Consider the following 20,203-nt stretch of genomic DNA (forward strand, 5'->3'; position numbering starts at 1 on the left):
GTGAAGTAGTGTATGGATTAGGAAGGCAGCCTGCGGTTCTTAGAACCTTTAGCCAAAGATTAAGCAGGTACTTCGATCATGAGCTATAAAATCTAGTTACTCTTTCCTCTCTTTGCTTTTTGACATATTTATCTGTTCTTGGTTTTCTTGCAGGGGTTTCAATGATGCAGTGAATGGGTTTGGTGACGATGGGTGGTCTACAATGCCTTGTGATGGGGCGGAAGATATCATCGTTGCTATTAACTCCACGAAGCATTTGAATAATATTTCTAATTCCCTCTCGTTCCTTGGAGGCGTGCTCTGTGCCAAGGCTTCGATGCTTCTACAAGTATGTTAATGTTCCTAGTTTGTTACTTTTCCTTTTGTTCATTTTTAATGGCTGAAATTTGTGTTGTTTGTTGTCTCCTGTAGAATGTTCCTCCTGCAGTTTTGATTCGGTTTCTTAGAGAGCATCGATCCGAGTGGGCTGATTTCAATGTTGATGCATATTCCGCTGCTACCCTTAAAGCGGGTACCTTTGCTTATCCGGGAATGAGACCGACGAGGTTCACTGGGAGTCAAATCATAATGCCACTAGGGCATACAATTGAACATGAAGAAGTAAGGCTTTCAAAGTCTTTACCTGCTGCGAAAATATAATTTAGTGTTCTCTCGCTAATGTATTTGGTATTGTTATGCTTCAGATGCTTGAAGTTGTTAGACTAGAAGGTCATTCTCTTGCACAAGAAGATGCATATATGTCCCGGGATGTCCATCTCCTTCAGGTATATCACTTCTAAGTTCTAACCCAATGTATCTTGAAGTTTCTCTCATTCCAAAGTTAAACTGACCTTAATGATGTATGGTATAGATTTGTACTGGGATTGACGAGAATGCTGTTGGAGCTTGTTCTGAACTGATATTTGCTCCGATTAATGAGATGTTTCCGGATGATGCTCCACTTGTTCCTTCTGGCTTCCGAGTCATACCAGTTGATGCTAAAACTGTACTTGTCTTTCCTTCATCACTGTTTTTTTTCTTTTAATTAGAGATTCCCAAGCCTCATATATTTTTACTCATACTGTCACAGGGAGATGCGCAAGATCTGTTAACCGCTAACCACCGTACATTAGACTTAACTTCTAGCCTCGAAGTTGGTCCATCACCAGAGAATGCTTCTGGAAACCCGTCTTCTTCTAGCTCAAGCTCGAGATGCATCCTCACTATCGCCTTCCAGTTCCCTTTCGAAAACAACTTGCAAGATAATGTTGCCGGTATGGCTTGTCAGTACGTGCGGAGCGTTATTTCATCAGTTCAACGTGTTGCAATGGCGATATCACCATCTGGGATAAGCCCGAGTTTGGGGTCCAAACTGTCCCCGGGATCTCCTGAAGCTGTTACTCTTGCCCAGTGGATCTCTCAAAGTTACACGTAGGTTTTAATGTTTACTTATGACCCGTTCTTATAAACCTCAAGCTTATCCATGATCTCTTAGGTTAATATTTTTGTTTTTTCAGTCACCACTTAGGCTCGGAGTTGCTAACGATTGACTCGCTCGGAAGCAACGACTCGGTACTAAAACTTCTATGGGATCACCAAGATGCCATCTTGTGTTGTTCTTTAAAGGTATGTGTCCTAAAACAAACTAAAATTGGTTTATTCCTTTTCAAAATTTGGTTCTGTTTTTGGATCAGTTATTTCAGTTGGTGTCAGAACTGTTATGAATAGAACACCTGTAGTTTTAGATGTATAATGTGGTCTGGTCATGTTGCAGCCACAGCCAGTGTTCATGTTTGCGAACCAAGCTGGTCTAGACATGCTAGAGACAACACTTGTAGCCTTACAAGACATTACACTCGAAAAGATTTTCGATGAGTCTGGTCGGAAGGCTCTCTGCTCCGACTTCGCCAAGCTAATGCAACAGGTAAAAGAAAGGAAAAATTCACCCATCTGCTGATAATGTTTACGATTCATTACCTGAAAATGCTCTTGTCTCTACAGGGATTTGCATGCTTGCCCTCAGGAATCTGTGTGTCAACAATGGGAAGACATGTGAGTTATGAACAAGCTGTTGCTTGGAAAGTGCTTGCTCCATCTGAAGACAACAACACTTTGCATTGTCTTGCCTTCTCCTTTGTAAACTGGTCTTTTGTGTGATTCTCATTTGCTAGAAGGAAAGACTAATTAAAATCTACATTAGAGACCTCAAATTTTTGGTTGTTGTTTAGGTATCTGTTTTGGTTTTTAATTATTATGATCAATTCAAATGTTACTCACTGTTTTTTCATAATGTATTTGGTTTTAATGAGTGAGTAAAAAAAAGAGAGCAGATCAATCTCTCTATATATGTGTAGGGGATGATGATGCTGTGACATTTTTGTTTTAGTTATAAAGGGGAATTAAAACTAAGGTTACAACAACATTGCTCTTTTGCATTTGACAGTTTCACTTTCACATCCCTTGCTATATATTTAATCCCTTCAGTAATAATATAAACTATTTAGAAAAAAACAAAGAATCAACAAGAATTCACAGATGTAAGAAAGAAAAATCACAGCCTAATAACTTTTTGTTTTTTGAGTCGGCCGTTTAATAGAAAGATGTTCAGAATCTCATGCATCTAGCTGGTAAACCTGTCTGATGATTGACGGCAACAATCTCGGAGACATTGTTGCAACGAAGAACATCTTGACCAAGCTTAGCTCCTGCAGCTTTAAGACCTTTAAGAGAAACCGGCATGTTAAAGAGGTTGAGTGACGGGAGCTTAGAAAGCGGAGGGAGTTTCTGGTTCGGTAAGAAGTTTCTGAAATCATCCATAAGCAAAGGAACTTCGAAATCGGTTTTGTTGTGTTTCACCACATTGTCTTTAGCAGCGATGTGAGCTCCTGGTTCCATGTGGTTGGTTGAGAAGCTTGACTGGTTAGGGAAGTTTGGGTAGAGACTAACGTATCCTCTAAGGTACATCATGTCGATTAAGAACTTCTTCCAAGAAGCTTGCCAACCGTTGGTTCTTGATTTCGGAATCTGGACAGGATTAGCTTTGGCGTTCTCAGTGAATCTCATGTTCATGTAGACGTAGAACTCTCTCCATTGCTTTGGGAAGAAAACGGCTCCCCAACTGCAAGGTAACTGGTGAAGGTAAGGTGTGTGAGGATGGATTTGTTTGAAGAAATCTGTTGGGTTCCATTTGGGTCTCTCTTTGACGACTTCAACGATTTTAGGTGTGTAAAGAGAGATGGAAGATAGTTCCGGGAAAGAGACTTGAGGGTCGTAGTGGTAAGCCAACAGAGCGTATTTGATCCAGAGGAAGTAATAAGGAGAGACTTCAATGTCATCTTCAAGCAAGAGACCAAAGTCATCATCAGAAGCCGGATACCAACTCTCGCTCACAGCTCGGATTAAGCCTCCTTGGATGATTCTTCTTCTTAGTGTTTTTGGTCCGTGAGGCCAATCAAATGTGCTCACTACTTTGATCGTCTCTTCATCCACTTTGCTATCCATGTTGAAGCTGAGAGATATTTCGTCGCCAAGGTAGTATGCATTGCTCAAAGACCTAAGCAATCTTAATAAAGATTGAGCTCGGTTTTGCGTGATGATATTCACTGAGACTCTCATCTTATTCCAGTCTGCAGTCATATAACAATATTTTGTCAGTTCAAGTACGCAAAATGGAGAAAGCCAAATGCAAAGGCAAATGATAATGACACTTACTTGGCAATGCTGTTGATCTTAGATCAGCCATCCATAGAACCTTGGAGAAAGAAGCTCTCGGAAGCAAAACAAGCGCGGTGCCATTAAGATTTGTCTCGGTAGCCATTTTCAAAGCTTTCTTAACATTAGGATCAGCATCAGCAACAGTAATCACCACGCTTGGGTTATGAATCTTAATAAGCCCTTTCATGCTCGAATACACAGCTTGAAACACAGGCACCTCTGAGTTAGACACACCCAAGATAGCTCCAACTTCCAAATCAAATATCTTGAATCTCCTCTCTTTGCAAACAACCTTAGGCCACTTCAAAGCCGAAGCAGCATCCTCACAAGGACAGAACTTCCCACCGGATACCGCAATATACGCCTTTTTACCAACAGTACCTCTGAATTTTTCAAGCAAAGGACCAAGCGCTTTCACTTCATCGATCGAATGAGCGTAAAACAAAGCGTCAATCTTCTGAGGATGCATCGCAGCCCATTGAGTGATGTAACCAGTTGAAAGCGCTTTCCACCATTGGTTGTCTCTCACTTCAACAATGTTTTTGAAAATCACAGTTGTCTCTGATACATAAGCTAGCCTGTGTTCACTATCTCCCCATGTCTCCTTATCATTTGGATCCACTGGTAACACAAACGAACCTGCATTTCTATATTTCTGTAGCTGATAACTGCAAAACACACACACACAAAACAAACAAAAAAAATCAAAACTTTTTCTTACTCTCATCATTAGAATTATTAATCCTAATTATTATTTTAGTTAATCATATAACAAAACACGTGATTCTAAAGACGTTACTACAATTATTCAAACATTGCCTTATCCTACACTCAAGAAAATTCAAATTCCCGAGAAATCGAGGAACACGAGACGAGAGAGACTAACCTCAGGTGAAGATCTTCACCAGTAGAGAATGTGAATGGCTTCTCGATGAACAAAGCTTTAACGAGCTCCGCCGATAAGAACCACGAGCTTGATAAGAAATCAACCTGAAGGATCCGATCTAAGGTGATGTCGTAAGCCGGATCAGGCAAGTAAAGCCCCGCTTCCTTAGATCTAAACTTCCTATAGCTCGGAAACGTGAAGTCCTTTTGCCGGAATGGCAAAATCCTTCCGATGCTTCCCAAAACGGAGTTCTCGTATTTCTCAGTTCCGGCGACGTGTGAGAGCATCTGAAGCATTTTTTTCCCAGGGATCATATCGTCGTCGAGTATGTAAACCAGATCCGCTTCCGTTTGAAGCGCGATCTGGAATCTTCCATAGTATTTGAAGTCGTAGTTTGAGCTGATGAAGCTGATACGAGAATCGTTGTAGCTCTCGGCGATTCGCCGGAGAGATGCTTCGTTAGGGCTTCCGAAGGCCAAAACCCAGACATGGTGAAACGGCAGCGTTTGGTGGAGGAGCGAATCGAGCTGAGCGCAAAGTGTTTTTCTCTTGAAGTGGTTTAGTATCACTGTTATTTTGGGCTTATTAGGCCCATTTAAAGCCCATTTTGATTTCATCTTCATCAACTCTTGTAAAGTCTCGGACCCAAGGTTCTTCCTCTGGAACCCTAAAACGTCGTCGTATAGCTCTCTCTTCATCTTGATCATTTGCTGATCGTTCGATTTCTTCTGCGAGAAATCGATTTTCTCGTACTCGCAAACCTCCGCCGGAGAAACCACCGTCGGGAAACTGTCCTCCGATCTAAGAAAAGAGGCGGAGTCTTGGTAGTGGCTGACGACGTGAGGTGTGACGATGTAACTACGCACATTATGGGCCCATTTAGTGGCCCAAGTGAAGTCTGGCTTGGCCCTTAAGTCAATGGAAGGACTCATGTAGTAGAGAAGTCCGGTGGCGTAGACGGCAAATGCGAACTGAAGACACGTCAGCGCCGTCACGAACTTGGCTGAGTTGAGTTTCCGGCTAGGTTTTGGTTTGCCGGAAGAGTATTCTCCGAAGATGCTCTCTATATAATCGCCTCCGCTGCTTCTCACAGCCGGTGGTCGTATAAAACCCATTTTGTCGGGATCCGAAACCTTATTATAGAGTAGAGTGAGAGGAGAAAGAGAAATAAAAATGTGTTAAGTTGTGTTCTGTCTCTGTGTAAACTGTTTAGAGCAATGTGTATATATATGTAGATGAACAAGACATATATATATATATATATGTGTGTATATAAAGTGAGATTTGTGGGTGAAGAAGCATTACATAAGGAGGATATCACATGGAGTAAACGTTCATTAAGAATAAAGTAAAGTGTTAAAAACAAATTTCATTGGTTGAATATGTTATTAAAAAAGGATACCGTTAGATTTTATAACTTAGTAAATTGTTTTTTTTTTATTATTCAAGAAAATATGATTATATATATATATATATTGTTTTTAGAAAAAGGATATTTAGGACAACACTCAACGGAAAAAGCCGGGTTCATTGGCGTATAAAAGGGTTACCCTTGCATTTAACACTTCCATATGCTATGTTTTTTGTTTTTTCGTTGGCAAATACAATATTCAAATGGCTTAAGAACAATATTTGTTGTGAAGTCAATGTAACTTTCTCTATATGAGTTGGAGAGTACAAGAGTTTAGCTCAACCAAAACTCAAAATAGTTCAAAAGCTTAACTAAAATTAATGTGCTCACGCAGTGTGGAAAGCAAAAAAAAAAAAAAAAAAAAAAGTTTATTCATCATATATATTATGTAAAGCATTAAAAGATAGATGCAGCCTAATCGAGAAGGAGAACATAAAGTATATTACCTTTGTGTACATGATCGAGCGTATTGTGAGAGAATCAAGCCTTTTCTTCTTAAACAATCGATCCACAAGATATATTATTATGCTATTATATTGGTATAGATTCTCCTTGAATAATTTTGAAGTATAAAGAGTCTTAAGAATCCACCAAAGAAAGAAAGAAAGATTTGAGTAGAGAATGAGTTATTCAAAGTTTTAGAGTATAAAAAAACATTTTATAACAAATGTCTCGGCCAAGCGACTGTTTGACTTTGCAAATTGCATGTAGATACGTAGTTGAACTTTGCAGCAATTTGCTACCTTTTGCATATATTATACTAGCTTCTTTGTTATCAAAATATTCTAAACTTTAATTGGAACTTAGCCGAACATTTTACCAGAATTTTTCCATTTTGGACCGATATACGTAAATTAAATAGTAATAATAACAAACAAACAAAAAAAGTAGAAAAGGTAAGTAATAATTTTCTTAAACCCGTGGAGTTTTATTTTTATGTTCGTACGTATATTTTGATTTGAGAGCCTAGTCATTTTTTTATTAGATGAATATTCTTTTCTTCCATGTGCAATTGTATTTCATTTAGATCTGGTAACTAAAACCGAAATAGTTTTCTCCAACATATTGTTTGTTGAACTAACTGTACTTAAAAATGTCAAAATAAAGGGAAATTATTCTCACTTCTCTAACCTAGCTAAACTGATTAAAACGAAAATACGTTTTTTGGATAATTATCATAGAGATATTTTAGACATACACTTTCTCTGTATAAAGACTTTTCAGGCACATTATATTTGGGTGTTGGTGCTCTTATGACCCATTACACCATCTATCAAGTGATCGCTCAGTTTTTCTATGATGCTGCATTTCACATGAGTGCTTGTTTCACTTAAGATTATTCGTTTTGTCTCATAGCGCAAGATGGTCAGATTCTGAAAATAAAGTAGCAAATGATATTTATATCCTTACGATATATCAAACCAAAATTTCAAAACATATCAGAACATTGTTTATGTAAACTATAACATTTTCACCGTAAGCATTTCAATCCATGTAAAATGACAATATTTACATTATGTTTTCTTTGGATTGTACAAAAAGATTAGTACATTTTGTTCTTCATCATGTATAAATAAATTTTATTAGTCTCTCTAATCCTTGATTAATTATTATTATTAAATCTGTTCATACTTCATACTCGTAGTTTTTTTTGTTACTTAGATTACGAGTTTTGAGGTCGGTCACACATGTGTGACTTTAATTAAGAATATAATTATCCTTCATCACCCGATCCACATACCGTGAACATGATTGCTACCTTTTTCTTTGACGTCGATTGCTTATTTAGACTCATTTCAGGTACATTTATATACACAAAATCAATAATACGTGTACGATACATTTATAAACACAACTAAATACGTATTCCAATATGAATGCATAGGATTTTTAATTTCTGTTACAGCTACAATAACTAAACTAAATACGTATACGATTATATTTCTATTCTCGGAGATTTAATTACCCATGTGATTTTTGCACTTTCCAAATGAAATTAATGTAATTAATTACTAGAAAATTATTTCATATAGTATATTTTACTAATAAAGAAAAATTAAACTTTTTTTAATCTTTAAAAAAAAAAAAAGAGAACCCACCATACTACAGCTACTAATACCATTTACTTATTTTTTTGGTTTGGTGTAGAAAGGATGATTTTGAGCAGCAGTTAACTAAGTTTGGAGACAAACCAGACCAAAAAAAAAAAGAAATCTAACGAAATTGATATATGATGCTCGGTCTCTCCAAAAATAGGAAATTTTTGTATTTTCCGAAGGAATTGTAATTTGACTTCTCATGAACCAACTCTTATTAGTTATTACGACCAAGCAGCTTCGTTGTTCCATTGTACCTAATATATGTGGACCGACATATAGTTATGAACACGAATGTATAGTGTAAATTACTTATTAGAACTTCACCAAACTTAGCTCTTACTGTTTGTCAACTTCATAGTGTCAACTACACCACTTTCTAATGTGTGTATACACCCATGTATATATGTATTTCAAAGTCAATGTACAAGTGGTTATCCAATTTGCTATTATTAAATTATAATTTGCGTTTTTGCTGAAAGGTTTGATTCATCTCAAATATTTTGATATCAACTTATAATTTTTGCTGAAGTCTTCATACATATGCATGTGAAACTGTGAATTCATATATAACTTACTGCGTTTGGTTGACAAGAGTGTAAATACTTATATATGGATGAGTAATATAAACTGATGTCAATAAACAACAAGCTTGTAACTTCTCAAGATAATCATTATCTATAACTACAAATAATATCTTGTCTTCTCAAGAGTGAACTGTTTTGTCATTATCTATAACTACAAATAATATCTAAAAAAGGAAAGACTTACAAAGAGAAAATATGGAATACGTACTGTTGGCAGACCAAAAAAAGCCACCGAACCAAGTTGATGCATCATGCATGTAAAGAAAAAAGAGAGTTCTTAAAAGTCATTTCTGAAATCTAGAATCTAAATAGTAAGCGTGAGCGGAATTCGCTGATTAATTAAATGTAAGCATGAATGATATATAGAGCTATAAGCAGCAGAACGAGAATAATAGGATTAGGATAAACGCTAAGCGTCGTCACATGAACCGTTCGCATTGGCGGCTTATGAGCTCATCATATATATGCAACGAGGAAGAATGCCCTCTTTTAGGTATCAAGTCGAGCCTGAAAAAAAAAACAACAAGCCAAACACCATTCATACAAGACAATGGAATATACAAATAAAAAAGGTGATAGATATCATATCAATATACAGATGTTCGGCGTTGCGACGTATATTTTAGAAGATAAGTACTAGACACGATAGGTACAGACTTATAAATTGTCAATTTAAAACGTACATAGAATAATCTCTTGTTGCCATCTGAAGGGTCAAAGCTAGTCTAACGACTTGATATCCAATTGTTCTAAAGTACGACTATAAATATATCAAACTCACTTGATCAATCAAAGCTCATACCAAAAACTTTTCATATCTATTGACTTATTTCTCAAGAATTTTCTTATGTAAGATTCCATCAAATTAGGCTAGTTTCAATATAGTCGTTGAATTATTTAGCCTAATATAAGTTTTTCCTTGGTCACACTATGGTCCTCCAATAACATTAAACTTACCTTTCGACGAAACAGCCTTATATTGAGGATTATCTCCAACATGGTACGCATGACCATCAAAATTTTGGACTACAATATTAATAGTTAAAAAATTTAGATGGATACAATACTTAGGTGATGTTCCTTTCGTAAACGAGACGCAATATTTGGATGCAGATGCATGTTATTATTTGTTTAGTGACAATTAAGAAATGAACTTATTAGTTATTTGGATGAGTTTTGAAAACTTCTAAAAAAAAACTGAATTTCTGGATGAGTTTTTTTGGAGAGTTTGGTAAAAATGCAAAATCTCATTTTTTTTGCTAAAACCACAAAATCTTATTTTCCGTAAAAACCGCAAAATCTCGTTTTCTCGCCAAAACCGCAAAATCTCATTTTTCACCAAAATCGTAAAATTTCATTTTCCCGCCAAAACCGCAAAATCTCATTTTCCCGCCAAAACCGCAAAATCTCGTTTTTCCGCCAAAACCGCAAAATCTCGTTTTTCCGCCAAAACCGCAAAATTACATTTTCCTGCAAAAAATACAAAATTTTATTTTCTCACTAAAACCGCAAAATCTTGTTTCCCGTCAAAACCGCAAAATCTCGTTTTTTCGCCAAAACCCCAAAACCGCAATATTACGTTTTTCCGTCAAAACTGCAAAATCACGTTTTCCCGTCAAAGCCACAAAGTCGCGTTGGTCTTTTACATATACAATTGTATCCAAATACAAATATCAACTTACAAAACAAACATAATTGCATCCAGATACAATTTATGGACACATGAACCAATAACACAAACGAACATCATCTAGATGTTGCGTCTAGATACTATATCCATATATTATGTCTAGTTCACCAAACGAACAGGGCCTTACTAAAAGAAAAAAAAGAAATCGGACTATGTATATATCTAGTCCTTCCGACACATCTTTTTGCTTGGTTGTGTTGTAGTTGGTGATGTTCGGGAAATATCAAACAATGGTATTCCAAGAGATAGTTAATAAGACCATCTCCCTTATCCATATATGATAAAAGGGAAGTACACAATATTATTTTGTAGACTATATAATTTTAATAAATTGGTTACAAATAGGTTATAGATTAAGTTTTATATTATTTGTATAGTCTGGATTTATTGTTTCCAAAAATCTTAAAGAGAATATTTTAAAAAATCATTTAATATCATCTAACTTACCATATTAATTTCTTTTATTAAATTATTCATCAAATAAAATCCTTTGATTTTAAAATAAAAAATATACAAATTTTGTATAAAATAAAATTTAACAATTATTATAGCACGGATACTTATCTAGAATCATTAACAATATAAAACTTACAAAATAAGTGTCTTTTTTCAAGTCATCATATTTAACATATGATTTTATTGCATAATATTTTATCCAAAATAGCTTTTAGACTCAATCACATAAATTATATTTTATAAAAAAATACAATATAAATAAAATAAATTTCAACCAGTGCTCTATCACTGGTCTTAATCTAGTTTGTGTATTATTAGATAGTGAGCTTCAAAATGATCTATGAAATATTACCATAATCTATCATTGTATAGGAAGATCTGAACAAAAACAAACGTTTCCGTTTTAGTTATTTCTTTCCATTTTAGTTTTGATTTCAGTTATATCGGAAGACAAGAAAACAAGACGCAGTTAAACTTAATAAGATTTTTTTTATATTTTTTTATTGATAAATAAACTAAGCGAATAATTGATTATTCCAATGCGGCCATTCACTAGTCGAGCGGGATTTAGTGAAGGAAATAGTTTTTAAAACTCGACTGGCAGAAAAATTCTTGTTTATTATTCATGACATAAAATTCTTCAATTGTTTTTTTTTTCTTAAAATACTGTATAAAAATGCTAATAAATAACTATTTGACTTTACAAACCAATATAAATACTTTTGACTTAATTGAGAGAATTTGGAGGTAGATCTTGAGATCCAAGAACACAGGCTAGCTTCAGCACGTGAGCAAGTCGCATATCGATTTTAATATAGTCTTCAGTTTTAAAATACCAAACCAAATTTATAATACGCACTGAAAAGATTATAGAGAATAATATGATTACTCATATATACGTTTGTGTTGTGGGGATAAAAAAAAAAAAGAATCACTTAGGACGCGTTTGTGGAAGTCAACAAGAAAAATTCAGGACGTTTATGAATTGTGATCTTTGGTCCATAGGATGTTGTTAACAAATACTAAACCAAGTTCTTTTTTGCTATTACGATTCAAACTATACAAATGTAGTTGCGTTACAGAGGTCCACTAATTGGGAGAATTAAGGCCCATAATTTCTCTTATATATTACTTACTCATGTAAGAATATGAATTTTTAGGGAGCAAAAGTATATATATATATATATATATATATATATAATATTTATGGGAGAACATTTTTTCCACAATCACAACTCACACACCTATACCCACCACCAAACACATTTAGACCACAAAAGAAAAAAATATAATGATGATAAAGTATAGGGCTGGGCAAAATAACCGATAACCAAATAACCGACCGAAACCGAACCGAAAAAAACCAAACCGAACCGAACCGAAATTCTTCAAATACCCGAATGGTTAGTAAAAATCTATATCCAAACTAACTGAAACCGAACCGAACCGAACCGACAATTAAATGGTTAACCGAAATATCCGAAAACCTAGAAGATATCAAATATTATATACTTAATATTATGCAAAACTATAAAATAAACTTAAAATATAAATTATTTCTAGATTCAAAACAATTAAATATTTTAAATAATCAATATATGTAAATGTTATTATTTTGAATTTACAAAGTTAAATACTATTTTGTAAAATTGAATCCATATTTTTCCCTTTTTTGTATTTTTGTTATTGTATATTTGGTTAATTTTGGTTATATTCGGTTAGTTTTGGTTATATTTGGTTTATTTGGTTAATGTTAATATAATTTATGTTAGTTATGGTTATTTATTTAAATAACCAAACCGAAACCGAACCGAACCGAACCGAAATTTCAAAAATATCCAAATGGTTACTATATTACTATATCCAAAATAACCGAAACCGAATACAACCGAACCGAAACCGAATGGTTAACCGAATGCCCAGGCCTAATAAAGTAAAGAAAAAACAAAGCCACTCTTGCTAAAAATGCCAATATATATTACCTATATAATAAGCACAATTGTCCCTTTTCCTCCTTTTTTTTTTCTTCAACCCCACTAAAAACTAATAATACTACTTATACCCCCAAAATTTAGAAACTAAACATAAACTACCCTTTCCCAATTGAAAAACAAATCGTACTATTAAGAGAAAACACCAAAAAGTTAAAAACGAGGGAAAATTTGAAAAGTCCATAATGTCAAACCCTCCTTTTATCCTTCCTCCACCAATCACCTAGGTCTTGGTCTCGCCGGGAAACTGAGAGCTTGCCGTAGTTTCCTCTGAGTCGTGGACGGACTCGGATTTGAACTAGCAATAGGCATTCCGAAAGTCATTGTCTGAGAGAGGTTCACCATATCCACCATTGATTGCGTCTGGTAAGAAGTCGTCGTCGTATCAGTCATGTCGCCTCTCGCTGTAGCTCGCTGCCACGAGTGCGAGCTTAGACCGGCCAGCACGTAAGCCCTACCCGAAGACTCGTATACTTGACGGCTCGCCATTCTATCTTGCGTCTCCTTCAGCTCTGCACACAGTGTTACACACAATGGATCTCCAGCTCGACCTGACACAGACTCCGTCAGTATCCCACGGCAAGTCTCAAGAACCGACACAGCTTCAGTCAAATCACCGCGTTCGGCTAAAACCCTAGCTTCAGAGATTGCTTCCGCTGCACGTAATCGGATTCTCTGTCTGTCAACTTCAACTGACACCACAGGTCTTCTGTCTGCCATCGAAATCGGCCTGAGAATCTTTACTTCGCCGGAACTATTCAAATCAACAGTCTCTTTTGTAACCGGGTCTCTGTAAACGCATCGAACCTTGAGTAAAGACATCAGATCTGAAACTCCATCAACAATGGGGATATCAAGATTCACCAAGAAGTTCCTCTCTTCCTCTGCATAGAGATCACCAACTGCGATAGATCCGGTTCTTGAATTCGGACCGTTATCAAACTGGTAGCTTCCAGCTTTAACCGATCCAATCCTCAACAGATGATGAACGCACTCGATCTTAACGCATAGCTCTTGAACAACAACGCTAAGAAGACCTCCTATGCATTGAGCGAATGCATCTTGTATCACCGTTTCAGACTCTATGAAAGAAAATGTACCTCCGGAGTTTTCTGCAATGGAATGCATCGAGGAAGCATCGTGGTCTGTACCAAACCCGAACGCGTGAACTGGGATACGGTTTCCGTTGATCTCTTTAGGAAGAAGGGCTTTGTAATCCGTTCCTCTGGAACCGGTGGGGCTAGTCATAGTATATGTATCTTGACCATCAGATAACAGCACGATGCTCGATACCGGGTTCTTGAATCTATGGTCGATCAAAACTTTTGCACCTTTCTTCAATCCCTCTGCAATGTTAGTCCCTCCGTTTGAGACCAACGAGTTAACCGCTTGCAATGCTTCTTGTTTACCAGTCTCGGTCATGAGACGAAGAGGGAAGTTACGGCGTGCTGTGGAGGAGAAGGATATGACAGAGAGACGGTCGAACGGGCCAAGATTCTGAATCACAAAACCCATTGCTCGTTTCAGCAACGCCAGTTTTGTTCCCGCCATGCTTCCGCTCACATCAAGAACCGTGACTAGATCGACAGGAGCACGAGAAGAAGACGAATTTGAAGACGACTTTGAAGGAGCCTTTAGATTGATCAATACAGCAAAATCTTTAAACGAAGCCGATCTAGCTACTTCTGAAATCTCTGGATATGTTTTAACTTCCAGTGTCCCACTAACACCGGGTTTAGACTTCTCCAAACCAGATTCAGCAGAAGGGTCTTGATGTTCCAGAGCCTCATCATCATTAAAAACCGCAGGCTCGGTGTTAAAGATCGAGGAGACCCTTAGACTGTCAGGCCGTGAAGAAGCTTGAATCGGGGACGACCTCCTTGGAGGTATTGACATCCAGGCATTGTCCCTTGTTTGATTTATCGGTTTGACACCAGATTTAGACTTAGCATTAGGGCTCTGGACAGGGATCTCATTCCATTTAGCGCGACAAACAGGACAAATCTGGTTCCCGTGTTTAACATTCGTAGTGATGCAGTGGAAATGAAACGAATGAGAGCATTCCGCTGTAAAGATTGCATGGCCTTGCCCTGCTTTCATCGCCGTCAAACATATCGCACACGTTTTCTGCAATTTCACAAACCAGATGGTTTCAGATTCTGGACAAAGATTAGTTGGAAAGGAGAATTGAAACTTTAAAGAGTATGGTATCCACGTAATACAGAGTCAGACAGGTCATTGTTGTAATTACAAGAATCCAAAGAAATCTGACATAGGTGAGTTTGTGTCATAGTCTCTGAGATATTTGTTTCTGTTACTATTACCCTCTATTATTGAATGATGGCATAAAAAGAAGAGCAAAACATTAAAAAAAAAAAAGAAGATGGAATCTTTATATTTCCATAACCTGCAAACAAAACAAAAAAAGTCTCAGAGACTTGATGAGCTTAAATATTAGGTTTAGTAGTTTTGATCAGTCAAAAACATGGTTTATTCCCTAGAAGATAGATCCTGGAATCTTGATCAAAGTAGTTTGGAATCTATCAGGTCAAACAATTAAAAGAACAATGAAAAACAAAAGACTGGGAAAGACAACGGACACAGCTTTATAAAGTTAAAGGACTGATTTAACCAGATCAGTAATCAAAAGATTGTTTGGGCAAATTCAACGCCAGAAAGATTAAAGTTGATAAAGAAAAAATATAACAATGCAAAGCAAAGTTAAAGAAAGTGTGAAACTTTAAAAGAATTTAACTTAACCTAACAAATATCAGGGTTACAACTAACAATTATCTTGGTTAGGATTTAAAAACAGCAATTTTAGGTGAACTAGATGTAAACCAAAATAAAGTAAAATGTTATACCAAGAATAGAATAGTTTACTAGATTAAGGAGAATATCTAATCAACAGTAGATTCAGAACACTAACAAGGGTATCTTTCAACAATAATTAAAAAGTTGAATGCAAAAAAAAAAGCAACAAGAAAAAGATTAAAAAAAAAAAAAGGAGATTGGTCCTTGAAGTGCACTTGACTATTGTCAAAAAAAACCTTTATCCCCACAGTGGCTCCATTTGCGGGAGTTGATAATTACATGACAACAAATTTGTTCATATTTCTTCTCAACAATACCAAGAAAAATTTACACTCAAAAACAAAACAAAAAAAGAAAGAAAGATAGAAAGAAACAAAAGGCACTATAAACCAGGGAAAGAGACAGAACAAATAGAACCCCAAAACCCAATCTTAAGCCAGAGCTGTAATGTCAAAATCTTGATGAATAATATAATGAATGATTCGAATAATATGATACGATAAAGTTGGTTTTGGAGGAGAGACGTTTACACAAATCCCTAATCTTACTAATCACTCTACATATCCATCCCTATTTAGCCCTATTAGACATTATTACTTGACCAGAAAATAAAGTTTTGTTTTTCTTTCACCCCAATAATTTCAAAAAGGTCAAAACTTAGCAAGTCTCAAAAACAACAAAAACCTATTGACAAATTGTAGGTTTTAGAAGACACAAAACATATGAGGGTCATAGGAGTTGAAAAAAATACACACATCTATCTAATTACAAATTTTAAAAAAATAAACAACTAGTAGTAAGATCATTTGATGTGCGTGAAGATCCAAACACTTTTTAGAAAAAAAGAGAAATTAGTTGAAAGATTAAACAAGTAATAAAGTTGTATAATTAACAGCTAGTTAAAAAAGTGAATTAAAACTAATTGTTTAGAGTTCCAAGAAAGATTAGCCCTTTGGATTTGCTGCTTAACCAAATCACACAAATTTGAACCACACAAAGATCCGGCGATCCAACGGTGACCCATAATCCACAAAAAAAAAACCAAACTTTACCATTTTTTTAAATATAAAAACACAAATTTTGGCAGAAAAATTCAACCAAAGAGATAAAAATGTAAACTTTATGTCAATTTCAATAATAAGTGAGGAAACCCACAAAAGTAAAAGACAAACCTTTGAAGAGGATTTGCTAATGGAGCGAGGCAATCGGAGACCAGAGGAAGAAGGAGTCGGCGTAGTGGGTCTTGGAACCATCACAGGAGAGAGTGAAACGGCGTCGTCTGATCTTCTTAAAGGAGAAGAAGAAGAAGAAGAATCTTCTAACGTTTTGGGAACGTATAGACATAAATTGAGACCTAAAGCCAACTTTGCTTTCCTCCATCTGCTTCCCATTTCTTTTTTATTGCACCAAATCACTCCAACAAATAATGAAATTGAAAAGGTTTTGTTTTTGTGAAATCTGAGAATCTTCTTCTTCACTTGTTATCTATTGCGTAGATGATTTTGAGCTAAAGAAAGAAGAAGAAGAGGATTGGGTAAAATGAATGAATGAGTTTGCAAATTGCAAAGCTTTTCTCTTGCGCGGAAGAGAGAAGAAGAGAGAGAGACGGTGGAGAAGTTTTTGACCTTTTTTTTATTATTTTCTTTAGGATGATGGATGGATGAGTGAAGGGGTACTTTGGTCAATGTTTTTAATCATGAAAACTTGGGATTATACCAAAGTTAAATTTGACCTTTGATTTTTTTTTTTTTTTTTAATTTAATTGGTCAGATACGACTTTTTACTTTCTTCATTAATGGAGTATTAGTTGTTTTCCTAATGTTTAAAGATGTTCTTAATTACAGATACCAATTTGGTTTTTGATTTGATTACGCCGCTTTTACTTTACAGTAATTTTATTTATTATTGGTAGATTCAAATAGTAGATATACGACATCGTTTTTGGTAATATCTGATTTTATGGAATTGCGACATTAAATATCTTCCGTGTGTATATGATGAATATGACATCATATATTGACAATTTATTACAGTAACTTTATTGTCAAAAATCTAGTAATAAAACTTGTATTCCAAGGTATGAATTTGGGGTTAGAGAAAAAAATAATAAACTACAAATTCTACATGGAAGCAAATAATACTATTAATTTTTTTTCCCCTTATATTAGAAAGTGACCTGATATATATAAATTCGTAGTAGCGTTTGATTAGTTCTCATATACCCGAAAACAAGGCTTACCGTGAAACTTGTAAGATTTTAAAGGCATGGCCGTTGAAGTAGTTGGAAAATTAATCAATGCATGTCTTATGTATACAACAAAATCTACTAAATCAATGAAGTTGTTGACTTTACAAAAAATTAGCTACCTTGCTTTATTTACTTTTTTTAGCAACTTCACTACTATTTACCTATTCATTTTCCAATGTGTCAAGTAATTTGGTTTATTGGTATTTTATTAAATATAATTCGTATATTGCATTCTACAATCTATATTTCTATATGAACTTGACTTGCAAAACTTTTCCAAGCTTATTTAAGCTGATATGGGAAAATAGTTAAAACTTTTTTGATCATATCATAAACAATATGACAGCATGCATGAAATTGGATATCATATGGTTAAAATATACATATTGTATTGGATTCTCTTCGTCCATCAAGCATAAGTGCAGAACTCTTTTCGATGGAATTTTAATATAGTCATAGATTGATGGTTCACCAACTTTTACCTAAATATATTGTATAACAACTACTCTAGAGAAAACAAAACTCCAAATCCTAAGTTTAGACCTGGATAAATTATTCAACGAAAGTTTGGAAGTTGTAATAGATTCTAAGCTAGCATAGCTTTTTATTTTCTTTATTCTTTAAACAAGTTTTTTCTGCCAATGCACCAAAATATATTTGAGCTCAAGAAGGCTTCTCTCGACTTTAGGGACATTAGTTTGGTACTCTATGAAAGTTAACAAATAAAGAGTTTTTACATTCATAGAAGTCATTTTAAAAAATTAAAGGTTAAACTATTATTTCAACGATGGGCGGTTGATTCATAAATTAGTTAAGCTATGTGCGTGTGTATGTGTGAAGGTATGGGTATAAATTTATGGAAGTGTAGTAACTCTTTAGACAATATATAGAGGAAATTGATAAGGAAATGCATTAAGTTTGGTTGAAAAAGAGAAGAAAAGTGAGGCTGAGGTCTTGAGGATATAGGAAAAATAAAGGAGGGGACAAAGATAAAGCAAAAAACCTTCGTAGCCATTAATTAGAACCCATTCATTAGGTGGAGAATATTGAAATTGGAGTCTATTACAGGGTGTCAACCATCATAGGAAAATAAAACAAAACAACTCATGGAGAAAACCATGTACGAAAAACAAAAAAAGAAATATCCAATATTGTGATTTTGAGAACTACTATCATTTTCTAAATTAAATAGCCAAATTCTATCTTCTTCTTCTTTGTTTTGTTGTTGTCAAATGATGGTTTGCAAACTATAAATAAGTTGGTTTAGTTATTGAGTTATTTTTCATAAATAACTTAATTTTTTGGTATTTTTAAAAATATCATATTATTGTACATGATATAACATATTATTTTATTTAATATCATTTTTTTTCATTTATATCATACGTACTGGTAGATTGATGGTATATTGAAAAATTAATAACACACAAAAACCATATACAAGCTAAAAGCCGTTCATGTTTCGGATTCCCTTCCAACCATTAGAGTGCAAATTTATATCAGATATGTTTTTGATTGTGACCATCAACATTATTATATTTTATAATTTGGTGAAATAATGTGGAAACTTTAGGAATACGATGTGTTTTTGTTTTCTGATTTTTTTGGTTTACTCAAATAAAAAAAAGTACAAGAGTAACCTAATAAAAAAATTTGAACATACACTATCTACAAACAGTATACATTGGAGTATTATATAGCAATAGGATGCTTTGCCTTGAAGAAAATATCATGCTTTGCTGTATAGTGTATACAACCAAACGAAGATAGCGAAATATTAAGAAAAGAAGAAAAAAACACACACACACTTGCACCTACCAAAAGTCAATATCCCCGACCCATAGTAAAAGCCCCCTAAAAATCGGTCTCATTTATTTGCATCCATGGTATCTTGTGACCCTGCTCAAGTTTATTAACCTTTTTTTTCTTTTCTATAAAATTTAGTAAAAATAATTGCCAGCTACTTGAAGTATAGACTAGAAATAGTTAACACATGACCACACATACAAACAATATAAATGTCTTCTTAACTACGTGAACTATTGTTATTACATAAGAACATTCATATACAAACATAGGTCATGTATACAACACCATAAACATTCAACTCTGGTGTTTAGTTATCCAGAATCCGGCGTTGATCAGTGTTGAACGACGTTGACCGACTAGTGTTGGCCGGTATTGACTAGAAAAATATTCAATTTTTTTTTCTTTTTTCCTAAAAATAATTTTTTTGGTTTTATGTATTTTTGATAAAAAAAAAAAGATAAATGGTTAGTATAATTTACAAAAAAAAAACAACAAAAATTTATATGCCAAAAAAATAGAAAA

At 34.7% G+C, this 20,203-nt stretch overlaps 3 protein-coding genes across 3 annotated transcripts in view; 1 reads left to right on the forward strand and 2 right to left on the reverse strand.

Moving 5' to 3' along the window:
• LOC104726659 (homeobox-leucine zipper protein REVOLUTA-like) overlaps positions 1-2,287 on the forward strand; it is a gene marked incomplete in the record, with an annotated part of 5,173 nt that extends 2,886 nt beyond the window's left edge. The window contains 8 exon segments of the mRNA XM_019233018.1: positions 161-328; positions 412-600; positions 684-764; positions 851-985; positions 1,070-1,410; positions 1,497-1,605; positions 1,754-1,903; positions 1,981-2,287. Of these exon segments, the coding sequence (XP_019088563.1) occupies positions 161-328; positions 412-600; positions 684-764; positions 851-985; positions 1,070-1,410; positions 1,497-1,605; positions 1,754-1,903; positions 1,981-2,136 (1,329 nt within the window).
• LOC104726658 lies at positions 2,137-6,594 on the reverse strand. Its single transcript, XM_010445570.2, has 4 exons — positions 6,437-6,594; positions 4,580-5,712; positions 3,691-4,361; positions 2,137-3,605 (listed from the first exon to the last, which is right to left on the reverse strand). Exons 1-4 carry the CDS (start codon positions 6,446-6,448, stop codon positions 2,584-2,586), a joined length of 2,838 nt encoding a protein of 945 aa, XP_010443872.1. The 5' UTR covers positions 6,449-6,594; the 3' UTR covers positions 2,137-2,583.
• On the reverse strand, positions 12,776-17,285 carry LOC104726660. The gene is made up of 2 exons (XM_010445572.2): positions 16,797-17,285; positions 12,776-14,937 (listed from the first exon to the last, which is right to left on the reverse strand). Exons 1-2 carry the CDS (start codon positions 17,013-17,015, stop codon positions 13,030-13,032), a joined length of 2,127 nt encoding a protein of 708 aa, XP_010443874.1. The 5' UTR covers positions 17,016-17,285; the 3' UTR covers positions 12,776-13,029.

Source organism: Camelina sativa, chromosome 11 (genome assembly GCF_000633955.1).
Source record: "Camelina sativa cultivar DH55 chromosome 11, Cs, whole genome shotgun sequence".
Lineage (NCBI taxonomy): Eukaryota > Viridiplantae > Streptophyta > Magnoliopsida > Brassicales > Brassicaceae > Camelina > Camelina sativa.